The sequence below is a fragment of the Drosophila tropicalis genome, unplaced genomic scaffold, assembly GCF_018151085.1.
Source record: "Drosophila tropicalis isolate 14030-0801.00 unplaced genomic scaffold, ASM1815108v1 contig_878, whole genome shotgun sequence".
Classification (NCBI taxonomy): domain Eukaryota; kingdom Metazoa; phylum Arthropoda; class Insecta; order Diptera; family Drosophilidae; genus Drosophila; species Drosophila tropicalis.
The window spans coordinates 12,343,538-12,365,005 of record NW_027173374.1 but is presented as its reverse complement, the minus strand read 5'-3'; the positions used below and the strand labels follow the sequence as shown (position 1 = coordinate 12,365,005).

General features: G+C 39.5%; 1 protein-coding gene and 1 long non-coding RNA gene across 3 annotated transcripts in view; one reads left to right on the top strand and one right to left on the bottom strand.

Annotated features, from left to right (window-relative positions):
- Positions 1 to 21,468, top strand: part of LOC137585949 (uncharacterized) — a 174,698-nt gene that overhangs the window by 74,431 nt on the left and 78,799 nt on the right. The window lies entirely within an intron of this gene.
- hth (homothorax) overlaps positions 1,695 to 21,468 on the bottom strand; it is a 111,341-nt gene continuing 91,567 nt past the window's right edge. The window contains exons 11-14 of one of the 2 annotated variants that reach the window (XM_068301987.1): positions 12,163 to 12,311; positions 6,259 to 6,335; positions 3,773 to 3,831; positions 1,695 to 3,587 (exon numbers count right to left, since the gene is read on the bottom strand). In XM_068301987.1, the coding sequence (XP_068158088.1) occupies positions 3,427 to 3,587; positions 3,773 to 3,831; positions 6,259 to 6,335; positions 12,163 to 12,311 (446 nt within the window). In that variant the 3' untranslated portion in view covers positions 1,695 to 3,426. The remainder of the gene's footprint in view (positions 3,588 to 3,772; positions 3,832 to 6,258; positions 6,336 to 12,162; positions 12,312 to 21,468) is intronic. The other variant, XM_068301988.1, reaches the window with a different exon arrangement.

Genomic DNA, 21,468 nt, shown 5'->3' with positions numbered 1-21,468 from the left:
TATTTACGGCGTATACATTAAAGTTTCGAGAAAAATCACATTTTAATTTAAATTCCGACACAAACGAAAGTGTTAAAACATAAAAAAGCATTCGTTATCCTTAATTCTTGTAATGTTGTTAATCAACACTGCCACAAAACAGCATTGCCAGCATTCGAATATGGCGCTCACCACCTTGCCACATGCAAATGGCACTCAAATTCGAATGGGCTCCTCTGATTGGATTAGCTCGTCTTGTTTGCCATCTACTTTTATGTATATTTTTTGCTGCTTTAATACAATTAGCCGATTTTCAATTTACAAGCCATTTAAAATGTTTAATCTCACTGGTCCGATTCAGTTATTGTCGAGAAAGTTGTGGGAAATCGAATGAAATTCAGCATATCCTTGCCTTGAAAAGAGTCTATCCCTGTGAAATTGTCTACGATGAAGTTCTGAATGATTTAAATGCAAGGATATAGAAGTTAAAATCTCATCTAGTTCTCTTAGTTTTCTTTCTCGACGATTAGCATTCAAATGTGTTGCTTAGTTAGTATTTTGGTTAGTTAATCGCTTTCTGTGCTCTGCTCTTGGTTCCTTGTTTTGCTTAAGCCATAAACATACATGCATCAAGTATTAAGACTTGCTTTAAAATTTACTTCTCATATCATTTATGTTTATATATGTATCTGTATGTATATAACTATAGTTTATGTTCTGTATATAGACTCGTATACATCATTCATTCCGTTTCAATGTTCAATTTCATTTTCGGTTTCGGTTTTTAAGGCGTTCTGTACAATTTGCGTTTAAACGTTGCTCAAGTCAATTTCTTCTTGTGTGTGGATTAATTAATTCATTAATTAACTACTATGTATAATATAATCTAAATATATTTATTACTAGCGATGCATGCGATCTCGTATATCGTATAGTTCTGTATATATATGCGAAATTGTTGAAATTTAAATTTCGTTTTATTGGTTTTTGGGTTTTGTTATCCTTTCTTTTTTTGGTTGTCCCAAAGTGTTAGCAAATTTCTTGTAAATAATTTTATTTTGTTTTTTTCGTAGTTGATGTGCAAAATATTCACATAATTTTACATTTCTTCTTGGTTTTTCTGATTCTTAGAGAAGTTCGTATACATTTTGAGTGATTGTTTCGAGTGTAGGTTTAATAAGAAGTTAAGAAGATGCAATGTGGTTTGATTCTTTGTGTCTGCAAAATCAATATATTGAAAAGAAGCTCAAGTTTCATTCCATGTTAGTTGGCTAAAAAGTTTAGTTAATGTTTTAAACTTTTCGCATTAAAATAGGTACTCACTTTTCCACACACACGCACACACACATTAATACATACAACGAGTCTATTTTCAAATTAAATACAATATTTAAATTTCAAATTTGTTGCCCTCTTCATTTACGTATATTCGTTACAATTTTTTCTTTTTTTTTCTCTCTTTAAACAATTTAAATTCAATGAATTTCAGTTCGTTTAGCAAATAAGGCTTAAATCGGATTCAACAGTAAACAAAACTAAGGAAAACCAAAGGAAAGGGTTGGAAAAATTCTCTTGGAGTAGTTTTTCCAGTGAACCAAAAAATAAAAACACAAATTTGTAATTGTTTTATTATAATTATTATTCCGTTCTTTTTCTCAATAATTTCATTTCATTTGTAATTTGTTTTGTCAATAAATCATAATCATCGCTTCTTCTTTTGCTCAGTAGTTTTCTCTAATTTTAATTAGTTCAATTTAAATCATTAATTAAGTAAGTTTAATAATAATAGGCGATAATATAATAATAATAATCATAATAATAGTTAACTAAATATAACGCATACAAGATACAAATTAAAATACATAAATAAAGTCATAAATTTAATTGTAATCATAATTTATTATTATTTATATATTTACGTATACATATTTAATATTTATGCATTATATCTTATTCCTCCATACATTTATTATGCATTTTTTTCCACCATTTTCTTTCATTTGTTTTGTGTTTTTGTTTTTGTTTTTGTTAGTTTTTTGCATTTCAATCAAATCGGTCCATGAAAATAATAATAATACTACAAAAAACCACACACAGAAACTGAAGTATTCAATAATTGAATTGAATGTTACAAAAAAATTGAATTTGAATTTGTCGAAATTTAATAATCAATTCCATCTCTCTTGTGTAATAATCTTTGCTGTTCTTTTTTTTCTTCCTTCGTTCGTAAGTTTTGCGTAAAATTAGAAAACAATTGAATTTATTTAATATAAAATCATCTAAATGTATGTTGATTATAAGTAGTATGGTTTTATCGTCTATATATATATATATATGTATATATTACTCATAGTTATTTGCTGATTTGTTTATATGTACAATTACATATACATACATACATACATATATTTAATGAAAACAGATAACTGACTTGTTATTAAACTTGTAATTATAAAATAAAAAAAGGGTTTCAACTAAAACTAATTAGCAAAGAATTTCATCGTTTTGTTCAAAATTAAAACAATTTTGAGGCAGTTCATTTAAACTGCTCAGGGCTGTGTGGGCGGGGCATTTTTCAGTTTTATCTTTCTTTTTAGCTAAATTCAAAAATAAAATCTAATTCAAAAAGAAAACGTTTATATTAAAGTTCAAATCGTTTGTTGCTTTTTGGTTTGGCTTAAAGGACCAAAATATCTGGCTTAAATTTCTGTTTTCTGTTAAGGTTTTGGTTTTTTTCGTTTTGGGGTTTTGCGCCTAAATTCATGCTTTAAAAAATGTTCGTTTTGTTGCATTCAACTTGAAAGTGAAAGAAAATTTGCATTTCAAATTGTTATATTTATATATGTATACGTTGGTTGCTGTTGTTGTTGCTGCTATGTGAGTGTGTGTGTGTGTGTGTGTGTGTAGTGTGTATGTGTGTGTGTGTTTTCTGCTCTGTTTTATTTTGTTTATTTAACTTATAGCTAAGCGTTTCATTTTGTTTATGCATAAATATCTTTTTCCATTTTGTTATTTATGTTCATTTTTTTTGTTTTTTTTTTTTTTTGTTTTTGTTTAAGGTATACACAAATAGTTTCTTTAAAATTGTTGTTGTTGTTGCTGCTGTTGTGGTTGTTGTTGCTGTTGTTGCTGCTGCTGCCTTTTTGTTGTTATTTTTACTTTTCTCGCTAATATCAATTTCCAAAAGATTTTCACTACAATTCTCCATCGGTTTCAGCTGATTTTCGCAGAGTTTTGTTTTTACTATTTACTTGACTGATATTGCCACTCGGTATGCTAGCTGGTTCTATGCCCCTTTGAATGGGCGTGGGGTTAGTAGGAAATTTAAGCTATGATTTTGGCCTGCTGCTCAGCATCTAACTCTGTTGCATCCACAGTTGTTGTTGTTGTTGTTCTTGTTATTGTTGCTGCTGTTGCTGTTGCTCCCCTCTCATCGGATGCGTTGCATTACAAATGCTGGCCATAGTATTCAGCTGGCGGGTAATGGGGATAGCCTTGATGGAAGCCAGGATCACCCGGCGGACGATGCATCATATGCGCCTGACTGTCCATCATATAGCCCATGGCATCATGACCATAACCGGAGGGACCTGGATGCGGTGTATAAACTGTTGAATTGTTGCATGGCACAAATGAAAGAGAGAGAGAGAGAGAGACAGAGAAACAAAATGCACATAATTAGAAATTGCGTTAGAAATTAGAAAAAAAGGTCGCACAGACAATTTTGCGAACATTTCATCTGCGCCATTTCCTAGTTATGGTTATTTTATTGGGAGGGTCAAGTGATAATTACCTGCACGATTTGACTGATCGATCATCGGCTGTACAATTCTTCGCCTCGCATTGATGAACCTGCAGGAGAAGAAGAAAGAGATGGGTTTTTGTTAGTGGCAAATGTTTAATTAAAAACAGGAATGATTCGAGCGAAAAAGCAAAAGACGCAATCTATGAATTATTTATGAAATGAAACGGATTTGCTGCTTCTTGTGGGCACTTTATGTGGGCAACTTAGCCATAAACTAAACCAAATCTCCGCCAGAGTCACACTTTTTGCTGATGCCCTACAGAGTCCATGCCGGGAGATCAATGGCGAATGGGCCCATGCCGACTTTGGTTATGATTGTCGTTTAATAAATGCAATAAGAAATAATAAGCAGTTGCTGCTGGCGTTGCTTGGCTTGTTGATCCGCTAAAGGATCAACTACAGCAGCAAAAACAAAAACGAAAAAAAATGATTAAAGCAAAAAGCCGCCATCGAAGTGACAGTCACTACTCTACCTCTGACAATGTTAACCGCATGGGTTGACATAAAATCCAGAGAGGGAGAGGGAGAGAGAAGAAGCAGAAAAACTAAAGAAAACAGTGTAGAGATACTCGGCATTAGCCAAAAAAAAAAAACAACTTTTGACCAGTTAACAGGAAGGTTAATGCACTGCTTCCCAAAATCAGAGATATACTCCTGCCTGACTGCCTGCCTGTTGACTGGCTGAACGTCTGTCTGTTCTGTTTTTTTTTTCAATTTGCAGTTCATTTCATCTCCTTCGGTTTGGATTTTGAGTCATTTTACTCATTTAACGGGCGGAAATTGTTGCAACGCCCTGAAATCGTTTATCAAAACGACAAAAATGGAATTGAGTTCCCGTTGCCATTGAGAGAGTGAGTTTTTGATTCCGTTTGCTTCTGAAGATGAAGCTGGAAATCGATTTGCCCCCTGGCCCCTCATCTCTTTCTGGCCATGCACTCGATGATGTTGTTAGTGCGCTTGATTGGCTAAAAACAGACTAACCAGAGTTGGCTTTAACCCTGATGGACCCTAAGTGAACCGCCCCCGCACCGAAAACTGAGAGTCGAGCTGATTTATAAAGAAAAAGTCACATTTGCCGTGTTATTTATGTACTTACGGCATAATTATAACTTTTCTCTTCTGCAGCTGTAACTAAGCGTTAATATTTAAAACTTGGCTACAAGAACCGAAACTTTTTCGATTACAACAAGTTTGCTCTCCGGTTTGTCCCCATCTTATTGGGTGTTAATGGACTTTTCCTCCTCCAAGTGTCCAAGTCCAAGTCCGAGTCAGAGTCCAACTCTGAATCTGACTGCTATGTGTTTGGTCATTTGAATTGCTTCTAATGCTGAGAGCATGTTTTTGTTTTCTTTTACTTCTTTTTTGTGCCTCAAATTGCGGAAAATAAATACACATTTAGAGTAGGAAAAGCCCATTGGCTATTCCCCATGGATTAGAGGAGTATGCTGGCGGCTAAGGTGTCGTCCTGGCCCAGGCCCATAAATAACCAAAAGTGTCAACATTTTATTTTGCTATTTTCTGCAAAGGTTTCTTTTTCTTTTCTTGCTTACTTCTCTCTCTCTCTCGTCTTTGCTGTCTTCACCGCCCTTCCGCCCTCCTCGTCTTCGTCTTCCTTTTACGCAGTGTTGCGTGCCTAAGCGAAATGGGCAGGGGTGGTCTTCGCTCTTCGTTCTTAGGGGTCGGTCCTTCCATACTATTTGTTAATTTGCAGTGTGCTTCAGTGAGCGCGAAATTCAATTTAATTGAGCTGAGTGCCCGCTGCCCTAGTGTAGGGGAGAAAATACTCCTCCTGCAAAACCTTACTCAGCGCTCTGACTGCCCGGCTGCCATCTAGTGGTGCTCTCACACATTTTTCGCTAGACTTTATTATGGCCTGTCCCCAGCTTAAAAGCATTCCATGGCCCCAGACACGAAGCCAAACTGCATAAAAGATTCAGCAACGCTTTTAACTTGCTTTCAGCCTTTACCATGGACACCCCCGACTCTTTGCCTGTGTAGTCCGGACTTTGGTTTGAACTCTTTTTCCTTCCTCCCCTCCCCCCTCTTCAATGGGGCTACAAAAGTGTCAAGCTCAGCCGCCTGACGCATAATGTGTAAAATTTGAGTTCTTATGCCTAGGATTTGACTTTGTGACTATCTGTCTGTCTATGTGTCTATCTGCCTTCTAGTTTGTTGCCTACACCTAACAAGGTTCATAATTTTTATCCCACTGGCAGCTTGACTTTGTCTGCCTAGATACTCTATCTACCAAATAAAGTCTGCTGACTGACTGCAGTGGCTTAGGCGGACTAATGAAAAAGTGTTTCAAAATGAATTATTGCAAACTTCTAAAGAGCTTTTAACTCAGCTCAGGTAAGGGTATTTGAACTTCGGCTCATGTTTCTGTGATTCTTGATCCCATAAACTTTTAAAACTGATGGCTTTGCATTTGCTTATCAGATAGGTTAATGATGTTGATTTCGTTTTGAACTTACCAATTATTAACCTGCAGTATCGTCAGACCCGTGTCCTGGGCCAATTGTTTCTTCTGGTCTTCGGATGGGTAGGGATGCTGCAAAAACAGAAACAGAACGAATAATGTGAAATCAATGGTTAATTAAATATAACTCCGTTTCCACTTGCGCCCACCTGATGGACTGACTTCTCTCCTCTGACAGTGCACAAAATTTACAATCTGTCTATCGGGTAGCCCCCCAGAACATTTCATCGATCAATCATTGCCAACACACACACACAGAGAGACACAGAGAGAGAGTAAATGAAAACCTGTCACCGAATGTTGTGTTGTGCACTTGAAATGCTTCTTGCAATGGCTAACTATAGGAAAATTGACATTTTTGTTGGTCTTTTGCTTATCAGTTCATGTTGGTTCATGGAGTGCATTCCCGTCCGGCTCCTTATCAGTGGCGAGTGGCCGTGCCACTCAAAAAATGTGTCCTCAATTTTTTGGGTTGCAACGCCGCGTGTCTAGCGCCAAATGGGCAAACAAACAATCCACAGTCACACAGCCCAGGCCAAAGGCAATGGCTATGACTATGACGAGACATTGTGTTGGTTCCCCCATAAATCTTGCAACTGGCTCGCCGCCACAGTGGCGTCAGTGTGCAAACAGTCCGCCCCAAAAACAAAAACAAAAACCAAAAAACAAAACATTTACCAAATATGTATTTCAAGAGTGAAAGTGGCCTGGAGTAGGGGTAACTAGAAGAGGGAACCCTCGCCTCCATCCCCCTACTGGTACCACACTACATCATTCTAACACTATTTCTCTCTTTCGCTAATCTAATCGGCTTGGCTCGACTGGCGCTTATTACAATTTTCTATTTACTTGGTTGTTGTCGTTGTTTGTTTTGTGTTGACTCAATGATTTCCTAAAGCTGATTTTGATCTTAAACAAAAGTTTAGTTTATTTATTTATTAATGTGGTGTACAGGAGCAACACAACATACACGAGGAGGAGGAGGTGGGGGAGGAGGAGCGGAGGAGAAAGGAAAGGTGATTGCGCGAGGGCGTTCCAAACAGTCACCTGGCCACGGAAATGCCTGTCAATCTTTTGCCATTGTTTTGGATTCTCTGATTTTACAATTGAATCCTTTTTTTATTTCGTTTTCGTTTGCTTAACCCTTGGCATGCCGCAAACATTTCCGGCAGCTGTGGGCGTTTTCAGAGGATCTTAGAAGGGGATACCTAAACCGAAAGCTAGCTGTGTGTGTGTGTGTGGATTGAACAATTGTCTGCAAATGCAATTTGCTTTTTGAAAATTTACCGTTGTCATGTCTTGTCTTCATGTTTTCCAGTGCGGGGTGTGGGGTTAAGTATATAAGCATTCCACCTTAATATATATTGTCTCTCTATATATATTCACATTCAAGTATATGCAATTTATTCAATATATATCCAAACTGCTGCTGCTGCTGCTGCACACAATGTCCAAGTAATTCCAATCGAAATGTGCAATGCTGCACATCTACATCCACTCTATATATATATTCACATCCTTGTCCATGTCAGTCTGTACAGTCTCAGTGTAATGCAATTTAGTTTGCCTTGTCCTTGTCCAGGACCTCACGCACTCACACACACACACACACACACACGAAGCCACACCCAGTTTGTCAGCTCCTTAAATGCATTTGCCTTATTGTTTGTGTTTAATAAATTTTACTTGTTCTTGTTGTTTTCGTTGTTGTTGTTGTCCGACCCGACAGCAATATTTGTTTTGCTGTCCTGACCAGGCCAAGCCAGGCAAGTCCATTCTATCCTTAGCCACACCCGCACCTAAGGTCATCCCTTGGAAGACGAGGAGAGAAAACTATATGAAATTTGCGTATTGACAAATAAACGTAGAAACCATGTAAATACAATGGACATGCCAATGGCCATGTTGCTGTCGCTTCCTCAGCCCCATTCTTAGACTCATGCTTATGCTCATGATCCTTTCGGCTTCGGGCTGATTCTAATGCCAATGCTGCACCTCATGTTGCTCTGCTTATAAAATGTTCGTTCAAGAAGTCAAAAGGCATAAATTACATGCAGGTAAATTAAAATGAAATTTATTGCATACTTTGTGGCGCACATCTAGACAAGAGACTGAGGCAAGAAGAGCGGAGAAGAGGTGGTCTATTGATTTAAGGCAAATAACTTTAAATTTAATATACATGGATGCATAATTTGCAGGTCTCTTCTCTCTTTTTTAGTCTCACTTCTCCAAGTTCATTGACATATGAGAAATCTGCACAGAGATTCGGAATTCATTTTAACGCCTATTCCAAGTGCATGCGGCAGAGCTCTAAGCGTTTTTCTTTCAACTTTACCAATTAGACTAATGAAAGCAATTATGCATTTTGCACTAGCACAAACACACACACACACACGAATACACACACGAATACACATCGACATAACACAAGATACTAAAATTTAACCAAGCGATGGCAAACATGTCAAGTGAAACAAAGTCCATTTGGTTTATTAATTTACCATACGACAAAATAATTAATTACTGTCACGCCTTTAAGTTGCTTTTTGCCATGTTGCCCAGCCCCCTTGACTTTGTCTTAGTCTTCTGCACCACCCCCCTTACGTCTCTGATTTCTGTCGTTGTCTCTCACTCCCAAGACATGTGTGTGTGTGTGTGTGTGTTTAACTCGCTCCACTTTTCGCCAGTGTTGTGTGTTTATTTAAACTTGGCAAATGAATTTAAAACAATCATCACACACACACACACATGGACACGGGTGGATCTTCTTCTTACCTCCAGCCACTTCCCCCTGGCGCTGACAAGTGCCTGGCAGGCGGTAGGCATAGGCACAGGCTTGGGGATAGTCCATACGATGTCCCCTACACCCAACCCACCCCACTCTTTCCACCAATGATGTCAACATGACTGCAACGCCGTGACACATGGCACAACAAGCCCAAGAAGTCGCTGGTAATGCACCACGTACAAAAGCCAAGGATGGGGAGTGAGAGACTGAGTGAAGGAGGAGAAGACCTCAACGATTCCGCCGCCATTAACAACGCCAAATGCGACGCCATTTGTGAAACAAGCAACACCAGCAACAGCAACAGCAACAACAACAACAACAACAACATGCACTGCAAATTGCAGTCAGCGGCGGCGCAATGTGAAAATTGCATTTTCAACAAAGAGGCGACGGCCTCTGGTGGCCATTATGAAGATTTTTTCCAGTTGCACTACATGTCTAAACAAAGCCAAATGAGTGTTTTGACTCTCTTTGCCCGAGCAAGATATAGCCATAGTCATAAGGTGAGCACCAAAAGCGACGTGGTGGGAGTGGGCTGAGGAATGTTGCACTAATCGCAATGTTGTTGCTTGTCGTCCTCAAGAATAGAGCAGAAAATAATATGCCACAGTCGCCTCCCAAGTCACTCAACTCACTCACACAAAAAGGGCGGCAAAAGCGAGGTCATTAAGTCATAAAGAGTTCTCCCCTACACTAATCAGATGCACTAGCTTATGACTACAATATTATAATAAGCAGAGGTCATTAAACTGACTTCAAACTCATTGATTAACTTTCATTGAAGACTAACTAACTAGGCAGAGCATTTGAACTTCGTGATGGCGAAACAAATTCCTAAGCGCCGCAACTCTTTCCCTCCGACTGAGCTCTCCACCTACTTTGACCATTTTGCCAGGGTTTAATATTTCGCGCATTGCTAGCCTCATTTCTTTTCCCTTGTTTTTCGGTCTTGTGTTGTCACGGGGGCTAAAAAGGGGATGTATTTTTTAACCAAGGCAACGCGCAAAATTTGTAGGCCCAAACACAGACGACGACGTTGACGACGCCAGCCGGAAGAAAATTGCACACACACCAAGGGGAATGGCGAATGAAATGGGAAATGGGAACGGGAATGGGAACAGACCTGAGGCATATGGACTCATGTGTATATTTTGCTGGCTGGTATTTCGAGTAGGCGGAGCACGCGAAATGAAACTTTTTTCATTTCTCTCTTAGTTGCTGCTGTTGGCTGTCTGAAATGCGCGCCAAATGTAAACAAAATATTTGCGCGCCTGCCATAATTATGGCAACTCCAACAACAAGCAGGCAGTCGGCTAACAATCAACCAAGCATTGCATTGCCCTCGTTGTGGTTGCTGTTGTTGCCAGTCTGGCTTTTGTTTTTTGGTTGGCCAGCCAGTGCGCTTAACCCAGCCCCAAGACTCAGTTCCATGCACTTCATTAGCACCAACATTGAAGTCATCATCGTCGTCGTCGACGTCGCCGTCGTCATCGTCGCCATTGCCGACGTATATCCGTCATGGCTGCCTTCAGTTGAAATTCAACAATTGAAGACCCCCGTCAGTTGATGGCTCAAATGCCTTGGGCAATAAATCAAATTGGCAAACATTGCATTATCTAAAATCGAAGTCTTTTGAATACGAAATTAAAGTGTGGCTGCTGCCGAAACACACAGAAAAAAAAAGAGAGAAAACAATTTTCCTAATGCGTTCTAAAACTGTTAATGGCATTAAGCTTAGGCCAAAAGAAAAACAACAAAATCAGTCAAGGATATGCAGGCAGAAACTGAGCCTAGCCTCCGGCGGGCTCTGTGAAAGACGAGACGAAGATCCGGAGACGTTGCCTCTGGGTAAACATGAGTGATGCGCTGATTTAAACGGCAATTCATCAATGTCAGCGCGGAGTCGCAGGGTTTGTGGATGGTGGTGGGAAACAGGGTGGCAGCATTAGGAGTGGGAGGAGTTTGGCCAGATATTTTAAAAACTCTCTAACCTCCTGCCTGCAGGAGCAGATAAAACTCGATGTACACAAACAAACGCATTTCCCTTTAACTTTAATTTCCGATTTTGTTTGCTTGGACTTTTGGTGGTCATTTGGTGGTCGCATTCGGCACACACACAAACACACAATTCCATTAAGATTTTTATCATTTTACATACGCAGCGGCAGCATCCACCACCAGCAACTTCATCTTGACCAGTTGTTGACCAGGCACATAAAGTCTTATTGCTTTGTTTTGCTTTTTTCTTTTCTTGGTCGTTTTTGGCAACCCTTTTACCTTCAACGAACAGGACATCTATGTCTATTATCTATCCCTTTGACTGGCCCTTTTTACCGGCGAACATCCTTCTGCTTAACATAAAGTGGCGCATAACAAATCTGTTTATTTGTCCAACATCCGGCTTTGGCTGGGACTTCCGTTATGGTTGGTTGAAAAAGTTTGAACTGCAGTTTAGGTTTGGAATAGTTTTTTCATCTCGGCTTTGGCAATTTGTTTTTAGTATCTCTTCTAGCCATTTATCTAAGCACTTTGAATGGCCCAAAATGGAAATCTAATTGGAAGCGATGACCGAAATGTATTCAACGACAGGAAAAATAACCAAATATATATGTATACAAGTGGAAATTGCCAGAGATTTTCCTTTTCATGTATGGGGTTAAATTGGTTCACTTGGCCAATGGGTGGAAATGACATCATTAAAGACCTCAACTTGGATATCAATAGAAATCAACGTTTTCCTGGCGCCTCAATTCATGGTTATTTGTTCCACTGCCCCTCCCTCTCTTTCTCTCTCTCTCTGGCTGCTTAGTCTGATCAGAGGCCATTCATTGGAGAGCTCATTTCGATAATCTTATCAAAACTTGGCAAAAACAAAACAAAATCATATACAAAAACAAATACAACAAGCAAGTCGAGGTCTCTTATCAAGCCCACATAAAGCAAACGAGGTGTCTCCATGGGTGGGGCTAACATTTTGTTGTTTTTATTTTTTGGCCAGTTGCATGTAACTGGTCCGAGAATCCCGATAAGATCTCTGACGTGTGTGTGTGACTGGCAATGGCTGCCATTGGTTCATTGGTTAGTTAGTTTAGTTAGATGTTAGTTACTTACCGTTAAGTGCTGAAACAGCCACGCTCTCAATATGTTTGTTGCTACTTTTGGGAAAATGCCACGTTTCTTTTGGTTCTTTTTGCCGCTCGCATCATCATCCTCCTCGCCGGTGCCTTCGCCACTTCCTATGCTGGCATTGCTAGCATCACCTGTAATAGATCGAGGGAGAGAGAGAGAGATTTTAGTTTAGTTTAACCCAAGTCAATATTGTCAGAGCACTTTCATAGTCACACTACTGCCTACCCACCCACCAATCCACCAACTCATCCACTTCTTTCTGCCCTTTCTCTTACACATTCTCCAAGACAACTTTTATGTTTGCTCATTTCATCCAGTTGCTTGTGTTGTTGTTGTTGTTGATGTTGTTCTGGTTTATGGCTGTTTGTCAAGTGAGCATAAAATTACTTTACTAGGCGACTGACTCGGCTCTAGGGCATAATGATAATCATATGGATGACATTGTTTGTGGCTGCCGTTTAAGACACTGCAGGTCAGTAGTAGTAGTAGTAGTAGTAGCAGTGGTAGTAGTAGTTAGTAGACTGTGTCTTGGTCTTGTTTATAAACGAAATTAATATTTGTCATACGCAGGCCTTCTAAGACCAACTCCACTCCTCCCTCTCCCCTCCTCACACACACACACTTATCATTGTGTGGCTGCTTTTGGTAATGTTCATGCATAATTTTTGGTTAATTTAAATTTTCCAGGCTTTTATCTTTTGTTTGTCTACCATTTTTCCGCCCCCAACCTCCCGACAAAGTCATTTCCGCTTGGCTCAAGCATCATCATCATCAACATCAACATCAGGTCTATGATTTTGTATATTTTTGTTTAATATTAAGTATGTTATTTGTGTGTTTACTTAAAGTTTTAGTTACACTTAAGTAACTCAAATGCCACGAAACAGGAAGCCCAAATGGCTGAGAGAGTACATGCAAACAATATACATATATCTGAAACAGGGGGCCTTTAAAGACAACCCCCTGCCCTTCTTTCTATCTCTGATAATATTGCATAATTTCACGCTCTGCCCCCTTGAACCTCGAACCCTCGAACCCCGAACCGCAATTTCATTTTCTTTCATTTTGTTGTTGTTTCTTTTTGATCCCGTGTATGCCAAAACAAATATTTCCCAACAGCAACAACATTGTGCGTCGCCTATGAAAATATGTTTAAACTTTTGTATGTTACCCATTTCAGTTCCTAAATTTTCCATGCTTTATCTTTTGCACAACACCTTTGGCATTTGCTTTCGCCTTTACCTGCCCCTGCCACTTGCCACTTGGCTAAGCCAAGGCAACTGCGTCTTGATGGTAGTCGGTGGCAAGTGGCTGCTTTTCATTAATTTTTCATTTAACTCATTCATTAATTTTCCACGTAAAAGAATTCACAGTAGCACATGCCCAAATAAAAGCCTCTCTCACACCCACACACACCTAGAGGGTAGTGAAATATTCAGAGTGCCAGACTTCACGCCATTTTGCGTAAACCGGAAGTTGGTTTTGATTAATTTGGTTGCCGATGGATACGTTCGTTGAGTGGTCAAGCCAACCAGCCAACCAGACATGCTTTTCTAAGCAAACCATAAAAGAAATCTAAAGGCCATATATTTAGATAACTGAATGCTAAATACTCTAACCAAATTTGTATAATAAACAGATTTCCCATTTCTCTACCTGCAGGTTTCCCTCAATGAATTCATTTTAGACACCAACCGGAAAGACTCTAAAGCAAAAGTGTAGTTAAAAGTTGTAAAATTAATTTACCAGAAACTCCCAAAAAATTAAAATAAAATAAAATAAAACAAAGAACAAAAAAGAAGACACTTGTTAGAGCCCTTCTCTCTCTCTCTCTCTGTCGCTCTCAATGGGCTTTGCATAATTTAGCAATTATGGAAATGCGTCAATGTGGAAATGTAGTTGCTCTTTCGCTCTGTCGTCTTTGACCAAATGGAAGAGACTTTTGTCCATTATGGCCTGAGAGCAGAGAGCAGAGAACAGAGCGCCTTCTTCTGGCTTATCGGACAAGAAGTGAGCTGCACTTTAGCCGGGCCACATTGAGCAACTAGCTGCTGGCACTTAACAACTTCATTAAAAGTTGTTTATGATCCTCGAAATTGATTATTCCACTCATACGTAAAGCGTCCCCAGACTGAGAGAGAGAGAGTGAGAGGGCGATCAGGAGGCAATGGGCTACGGCTACGCGGGAGTGAAGTGGAGTGGCATGGAGCCCAGGCACTCAAATCGCGTCGGGCGCGCGCTTAAGAAAACATGAAATTGATTAATGCATTTGGCTGCAAGAAGAGGAGAGACTGAGCAGCATTTGGAGGAGGTGGTGGCGGATGGAGGAACGATGGTCGATGGTCGGGTATCTTCTGCTGCCGCTGCTGCTGGTGCTGGTGATATGTAAATTCCTTCAAGTGGATTGCACTTTACGCCGACGACTCTCAACAATTTGAAGTCATTTCTTTCGTTTTCTTCATGTTTTTTTCTCGTTTTCGGGTTGTATGTGCTCCGATTTTACATTTAGTTGGCCGAGTGGTAGGATCTGGCAAACCAAAACAGACAATTAATCTTTGGCAAGAGTGGCGGCTGCTTATTATTGTTATAATAACGATGTGCAAAAGCACTTGTGCCACTTGAGAAAGGGGCATGGTTGGTTGGTTGGTTGGTTGGTTGGTTGTTTGGGCTGGGATGCAACAGAGATTAGGAGCACACACACACACACAGAGAGAGATCTCTCTTCGTTTTCATCTCTGCAGCTTTTCCCCGAAAGTGCTTTTCGCTGTTGCCAATGCAGGCAAGACGATAATTTTTAATTGAATTGTTAAGCGCAGAGCAAAACTTAATTAATTTTCACTATAACTTTGTCGACTTTATGGAACCCATCGACCACTGCACCGCCACCGCCACCACCACCACCATAAGTTTGTGTTGTGTTGGGCAAATAAATTTGATGCCGTCGCAATTTTCGTTGCCATTTTTGTGGGTGGTTGGCTTTGCCTTTGCCTTTGGCTGCTGTAACAAGCATTTTTATTTATTATTGGCTTAAAGGACGCAGGACGAAGGACGTTGCAGGCAGAACGGCAGGCAGACGGATAGACAGACAGACAGACGTGAGCATATATATACATATATTTTATATATATGTATATGTATTTGTATGTTGTTATTATTGCAAGCAAAACCCCTAGAAAAAGAAAAGAAGGAAATTTCTGTGGTGCAGGAGGCGGCTTTGGGTGGAAGCTATACGGTTGTTTGTTTGCTCTCCTTCTTGCCACATTTCTCTTCTTTTTTTCTACAATTGCGCAAAATTCCAATTTGCAGTAAATTTTGCGATTTTTCCTTTATACGGACATACAAAACATTTTTAGTTTCCTGCTGGCTTTTCTTTCCGCACAGCCAGAGAAAGCAGTCCTCCTACCTTCCCCATCCCCCAAAACCAAAAAAAGAAAAGAAAAAACCACCTACATACATATGTATGTAGCCAAAGCCCCGCCCCGTCCTGCCCTAAGACGATGGCAAAAGGAATTGAATGAAGGAATTCAACCAGCTGCACATTATTTGCTCGGCCAAAATGAACCAACCAAAAAAGAAAGAGACGGAAAATTCCTCCCCATATTCCTTAATGTATAGAAAATACTTGAAGCAACAATTTAAACAAATATTTCTAGCATGATTATGCATTATTTTCAATAACAAAATGCACTTTTCATTGCTGAACTGAATTGCAAATGGAAAAACAAACAAATTGCTTTTTGAAAAAACGAAGGAAAACTTCGTTACCTCTCTTCCCTGTCTGGCCTCTGTCTCTACGTTTCATTAAGGCAAAGATGCATTCCAACAACAACTACATACTATTGCCCAACAACATGGAAGGATAGATGGTTTGGGGAGGGGTGGGGGAAAAGCCTGCTAGCAGTTTTCAATTAGTTTTTAAATAAACTTTTTCTCCACATTTTCACCGCCGCCCCGAAAAAACAAAAACGGCAAATGAAAACCAAACGCCCAACTTTCCATTTTTACATTAGGCATTTGAGTATGTTGGTGTGGGTGTATTTCTCTCTCTGTCTGTGTGTGTATGTGTGAATTTTCATTTAAAACAGTTTTTGCGCCTTCGTCTTTCGGAGCATTTTCTTTTTTGTTTATATGAATATCCATGCCAATCGTCTGTCAATCATTTTGGCCCACTGAAACATGGCGGAAGTCTGCTTAAGCTCAATGAACACACAAACTTATCGACTCTCGAGTGTGTGCCCCTATACCCTACACACACACAGGGACTTTTTGTGAAGGAAACTAATTGAGTTTTGCCTCAAAACTAAAAGAATGATAATAAACAGCATCAAACTATGGGAAAAGTGGCAGGAGTAGTCCATATACATATATAAGTATATATTCATGTAAAGTACGTGGCTGTTGTGCGACTTTTTCTTTGGTGGCAACTTGAGGTCTTTAATTGAATTCAAAACATGTCAAAAGAAATCAGCAAACGCCCTGGGTGGCATCTTCAGTGGCATCTTTGCTTCAAAGGCTTGGACCACACTCGCTTTCTCTCTCTCTGTCTCTCACTCTTTCTCTTTCTGTCTTGTCTTCGAGTCATGCTCATTCAACGGTTTGTCACACGGCCAGAAGAGGGCCCAAAAGAGCTTCAGCTGCAGCTTGGCAAACACTTCAAGTGCCACCCCCTTCCCTGCCCTGCATACACCTAGAAGTGTTGTGGCCCTCAAGTGTAGGCAAAGAAGCTGCGCTTGAGCTCTGAGCCCCCAACTTGAGCACTTGAGTAAATCATGGACACGGCAACAACAAACACACTCACACACACACACACACACACACACGTACTCTTGACAAAAGCTAAGAAAAGGGCGTCATCATCATCAGCATCTCTGTTATTGTTGTTGTTTGTACTTCAAGTGGGTGGCTGGCTGAAAAACAAACACTTGAGCTTAGGTCCAAAAGTGAGACCTCCAAGGTGTTAATGCTGCCAACATTCCGTTTATTAGCCACACAATTCTACCACCAATTCCCCCCTTGGCCCTCCCGCCTAGCTCTAGTTTGATTTATGAAAACCTTATTGAATCGTGATAAAGATCTACCCATTAATTTTGCCTCTCATCTGACAATTACTAGCTAAAAGTTATTACCTTTATATACCTCCACGCCGTATGATCGGCAAATTAATAAAGCTTAAGCAATGGATGGCATATGACTTAATTAAATATTGAAAAATTGCACGGCGCTTAGATAATTGATAGATGGCAGGCCTTGCGGGGTTTTTATCTCTAAAAAAAAACATTACAAAGTTTTATTTCGTTCCCATTCTCATAATGGTTGATGGTGCTCTATTAGCCGGGGTTTAATGTTGGCTTTTGTTATTGTCACTTGAGATTGATTTGGTTATCCGATGATCTATCTATCTTTCAGTTGTTCGTGTGAATGAATTTTGGTTTCTGAAATCTGCAAGTGTCTTGAAAACGTTTAAGCCATTTACCAATTACCTGCCTTGCAATTTCTACCTTTCCATCTGGCATTCAATAATAATTGCAATTTCCTTAACAATTTTCATAGGCGAAAAACTGCAAATTATGAGAGACTTCAGTATGATGATGGATCACCAATCGAGCAACGCCACAAAACGGCAACAGGTCAATAAGAACAACGAGTCAGGCATATGGTTGCAGGTTGCAATACCAATTTTTGTGGCCATACATATACATTTTTTGCCTCTTTCAAGGAAGGAGCAAAAAAAAAAAAAAACAGTTTGGAGGTATTAACACAAAAGCGGCTTTACCTTTTGGCTTTGGCCATGTTCGATAGCCAGCAGCATACATATATACAATCTATATATATTTATATACAAGTACATACTTTTTTTTATGGCGGATTTGTGTGATCCGCGGCAATATTTTGAGTCTGGGCCGGCATCATTGTCGGCTGCTTGCATTGTTTGCTTTTTACCGGCACAAAAAAAAAAAAAAATAATAATAATAATAATAAAAATAATAATGTTGCAAAAAGCTTGTTGCTGTTGCTGTTGCTGTTGCCGGGGATGCTGCAGCAACATGTTCATGCCTCATTATTTTTATACGGATTTTTGCGGTTCGTTGAGAGCCGAGCCTAGCCTTGGAGTCGACTCGACTCGACATGAGTTCTCAGGCTGTTTTCAAGCTGTGGCTGGTTTTTTGTTCGATTTTTTGTTCAGTTTGTTCGGTTTGTTAACTAAGTAACGAACAAAAATTGACTAAGGAGACGAGAAAGAAGAAAAAATATCAGCAAACAACACAACTTAAAAGTTTATTAAAATTCCAAGCAACAAAAACAGACAACAAAAAGTATATAAGCAAAGCCAACACATGTTTTCACGCCTACCCAAAAAAAAAAAAAACAAAAAACAGTCGAATGAAACGCTGTCAGAGCAACCGCCTTATATGCAGATTAGCTCCATATGTAGCTCTCCCCTCCGCTCTAACACTCCCTCCCTCCCTCTCCCTCTCTTGTCCAACTTTCAGTTTCTCTACTTCTTTCCTACATATGCAAAATCAAATTATTCAAATTCAATTATTGTCAATTTTATTTATTATTAATGCGCATAATTGTCAAATTTGCCAAATTTATGAACGCCGTTAAAGAAATATATATATACGAGAATATCTTACGGATATATAAAGTGGATTGACTGCTGACTGCAGTTTCCTTCCCATAGCCCCGCCCGCCCCGTTTGAAGCAACTCCTCACGAGTTTATGCAAATATCCATACACAAATGTTGCGACGTCTGGACAAGATTTTTGTGTGCGCTTTGCGCTCAATCCGGCCACGAATTTATGAGACATGTTGAAATGCATCTCACCTTGATTATATGAATACCTGGATGGGAAAGGGTACGAGCGGGGGGGCATATGGATTGGGATTTGTTGGGGACAAGCCACCAAAGACGTCGCAGACCCATTGGCTGGTGAAAAGATTAATGGCAATGCGTTTAATTTGTTTATTTTCTTGGGTTTCGGGTGTTATTTTTGTCCTTCTCCTTGTCGGAGTGTCGGAGTTTATAATTCCTATGCCGAGTCAGTCACATTGACACGTCATTTGATTTGGGTGCAACCACATACATACAGCCCTGGATTGTTGGATATTTTTAAACATTTAATCGGATTTTGAATGCAAGCATCGAGGATCATTATGATGAACACGGTTCTTTGATAAGGGATTCTATCACAGGCTTAGCCAACAAACTGTTCTTGAGACACATTGAAGTTCTGAATAACTCGGAAAGGCTTTCATTAGAAGTTCTCTTTCTACACTCTTTAAACTCTCTAATTCAACTTCTAAGCGACTCACGTGAGACTAAAAAGTTTGCCCAACTTTTTTTAACGTTTATTAAATCAATTAAATGAGTTAACCAGCCATAATACAATCAGGTCGGTTTCGTGTTTTATAGGAATCACATTTAAAGACACTGACATAACTAAATGTCAGAATTGATTTAAAAAATAAAGGTTTTTGTCTAAGCATGTTTTTCCTTCCTCTCTCACTCTCTATCTCCTGAAAACATACCTTTCATGTCTCGGTAAACTATATCTGATGCAATTTCCTGTTTTTCTTTATTCTCGACATGATATTAAGCAATTCATAAGCGTGTAATTTCGTTTAACTGAACAGCAACAACAACAACAACAAAAGGGAATATCTGCAGTTGATTTTTGACATCAAAATTGCAGCGCAGACAACGCGCCAAAGTCAAGTCAAGCCCAAGGGGCACGAGACGGGAGGACTCTTTCTCTCTTGGCCAAAAAAAAGAACATCCACCAGACATTGAAGCATTGGAGGATTGGCAAGGAGTATCCAATGGGGGGAGGGCTCGGGCAGGGTGGAAGGTCTGTTAGTCATTTTGTTGGCCCTCTTCTTGTTATTATTATTATTATTATTTTTGTTGCTTTTAATAACACACTGGAAATGCTTTTTTAACAGCATGAAAATTATAACGCATCAGTCACGAAACACACGAAGGCAATAGCCCTTCTGCCTTCCCTCCCCTCCCCATCACAACGAAGCCCCCCTGCCAAACCATGTGTTGGCTGCATGTGAGAAAATCTTTCAACACAAAAGTGCAAAAACGTTTTCCTCTCTACTGTTCGCTCTCTCTCTCTCTTACACACACTATCTCTGACTCTCTCATTTACTTGGTTGCCTGCTCACTCTTTCACTCTCGACCATTTTTGCTGCACTTTGACTGTGTCGGCCATATTGGAGGGGAAAAGCGAACAAAGAGTGCGCAAAAAATGGAAAAAGCTAAAACACAACAGGGAAAAAAGTGTTTTTTTGCAACAACAAAATGGTTTATTAAGAAAGGAAATGGGGCGTTTTGGCCAGTATTAGGAGGGTAGTAAACCCAAGAGATACCCTAAGAATGGAAACATATCAGTAGATCCGTATGACGGTTTGCATATACCCCAAGGGCTACACTATGATTATAAGGTATTCACAACAAGAACAACAAGATGAGGAAAAAAACTAAAAAAAATGTATCTTGAAATTTTCTGTTTTATAATATGCAAATTACAGTTAATAACATGAGGCGGTCGCAGCATAAATTAACACAAACTCACACACACACACACACACACACACATCAAAATGAGATTCTTGAATAAAAATCAATGACCTGCCTAGGTTATGGAAGATTCTAACTTGGAGGCTGCTCAACAACTGTCTAATAATAATGAAATATTTCCAAAACGAAACAGAGAGAACATCAAGAGGGAAGGAGAAGGGGCAGATTGGGGGTAGGAAACCGACCAAACTACAAAACAACAAATGTTGTAAGAACGTGGACCAAACTAATTTCAAATTTAAATCTTATGCTGTGACCTTTCATGCCTGCCAAGCATATCTCGAGATACTATATACACATAACTAATGTGTGTGTGTGTGTGTGTTGTGTGTTTTTCTTAATTTTGAAAGCGTATTAAATTACACACAAAATACACATATGTATATATATATATATATATATATATATATCTGTAGGAAGATGCATGCCGTCTTCATCCCCGCCCCCATCATTGGCATTAGTCACAAAGTTGAAACAAGAATTTCAAGTATGTTTAAACCAAAAAACCGAAAACCGAAAACAGAAACAGAAACATCTCGTTCTGGGTTATACTTGTGCATGGATGGGTATGGCTTAAAGTATTTCACAGGAAATCTTTGGAAACGAAACCCCAGCGTAGCCCTTCTCCTCGCCCCCCCACCACCACCACATACGATTCCACTCCCTAGTCCCAATGCCAGTGCCAGGCACCAACCAT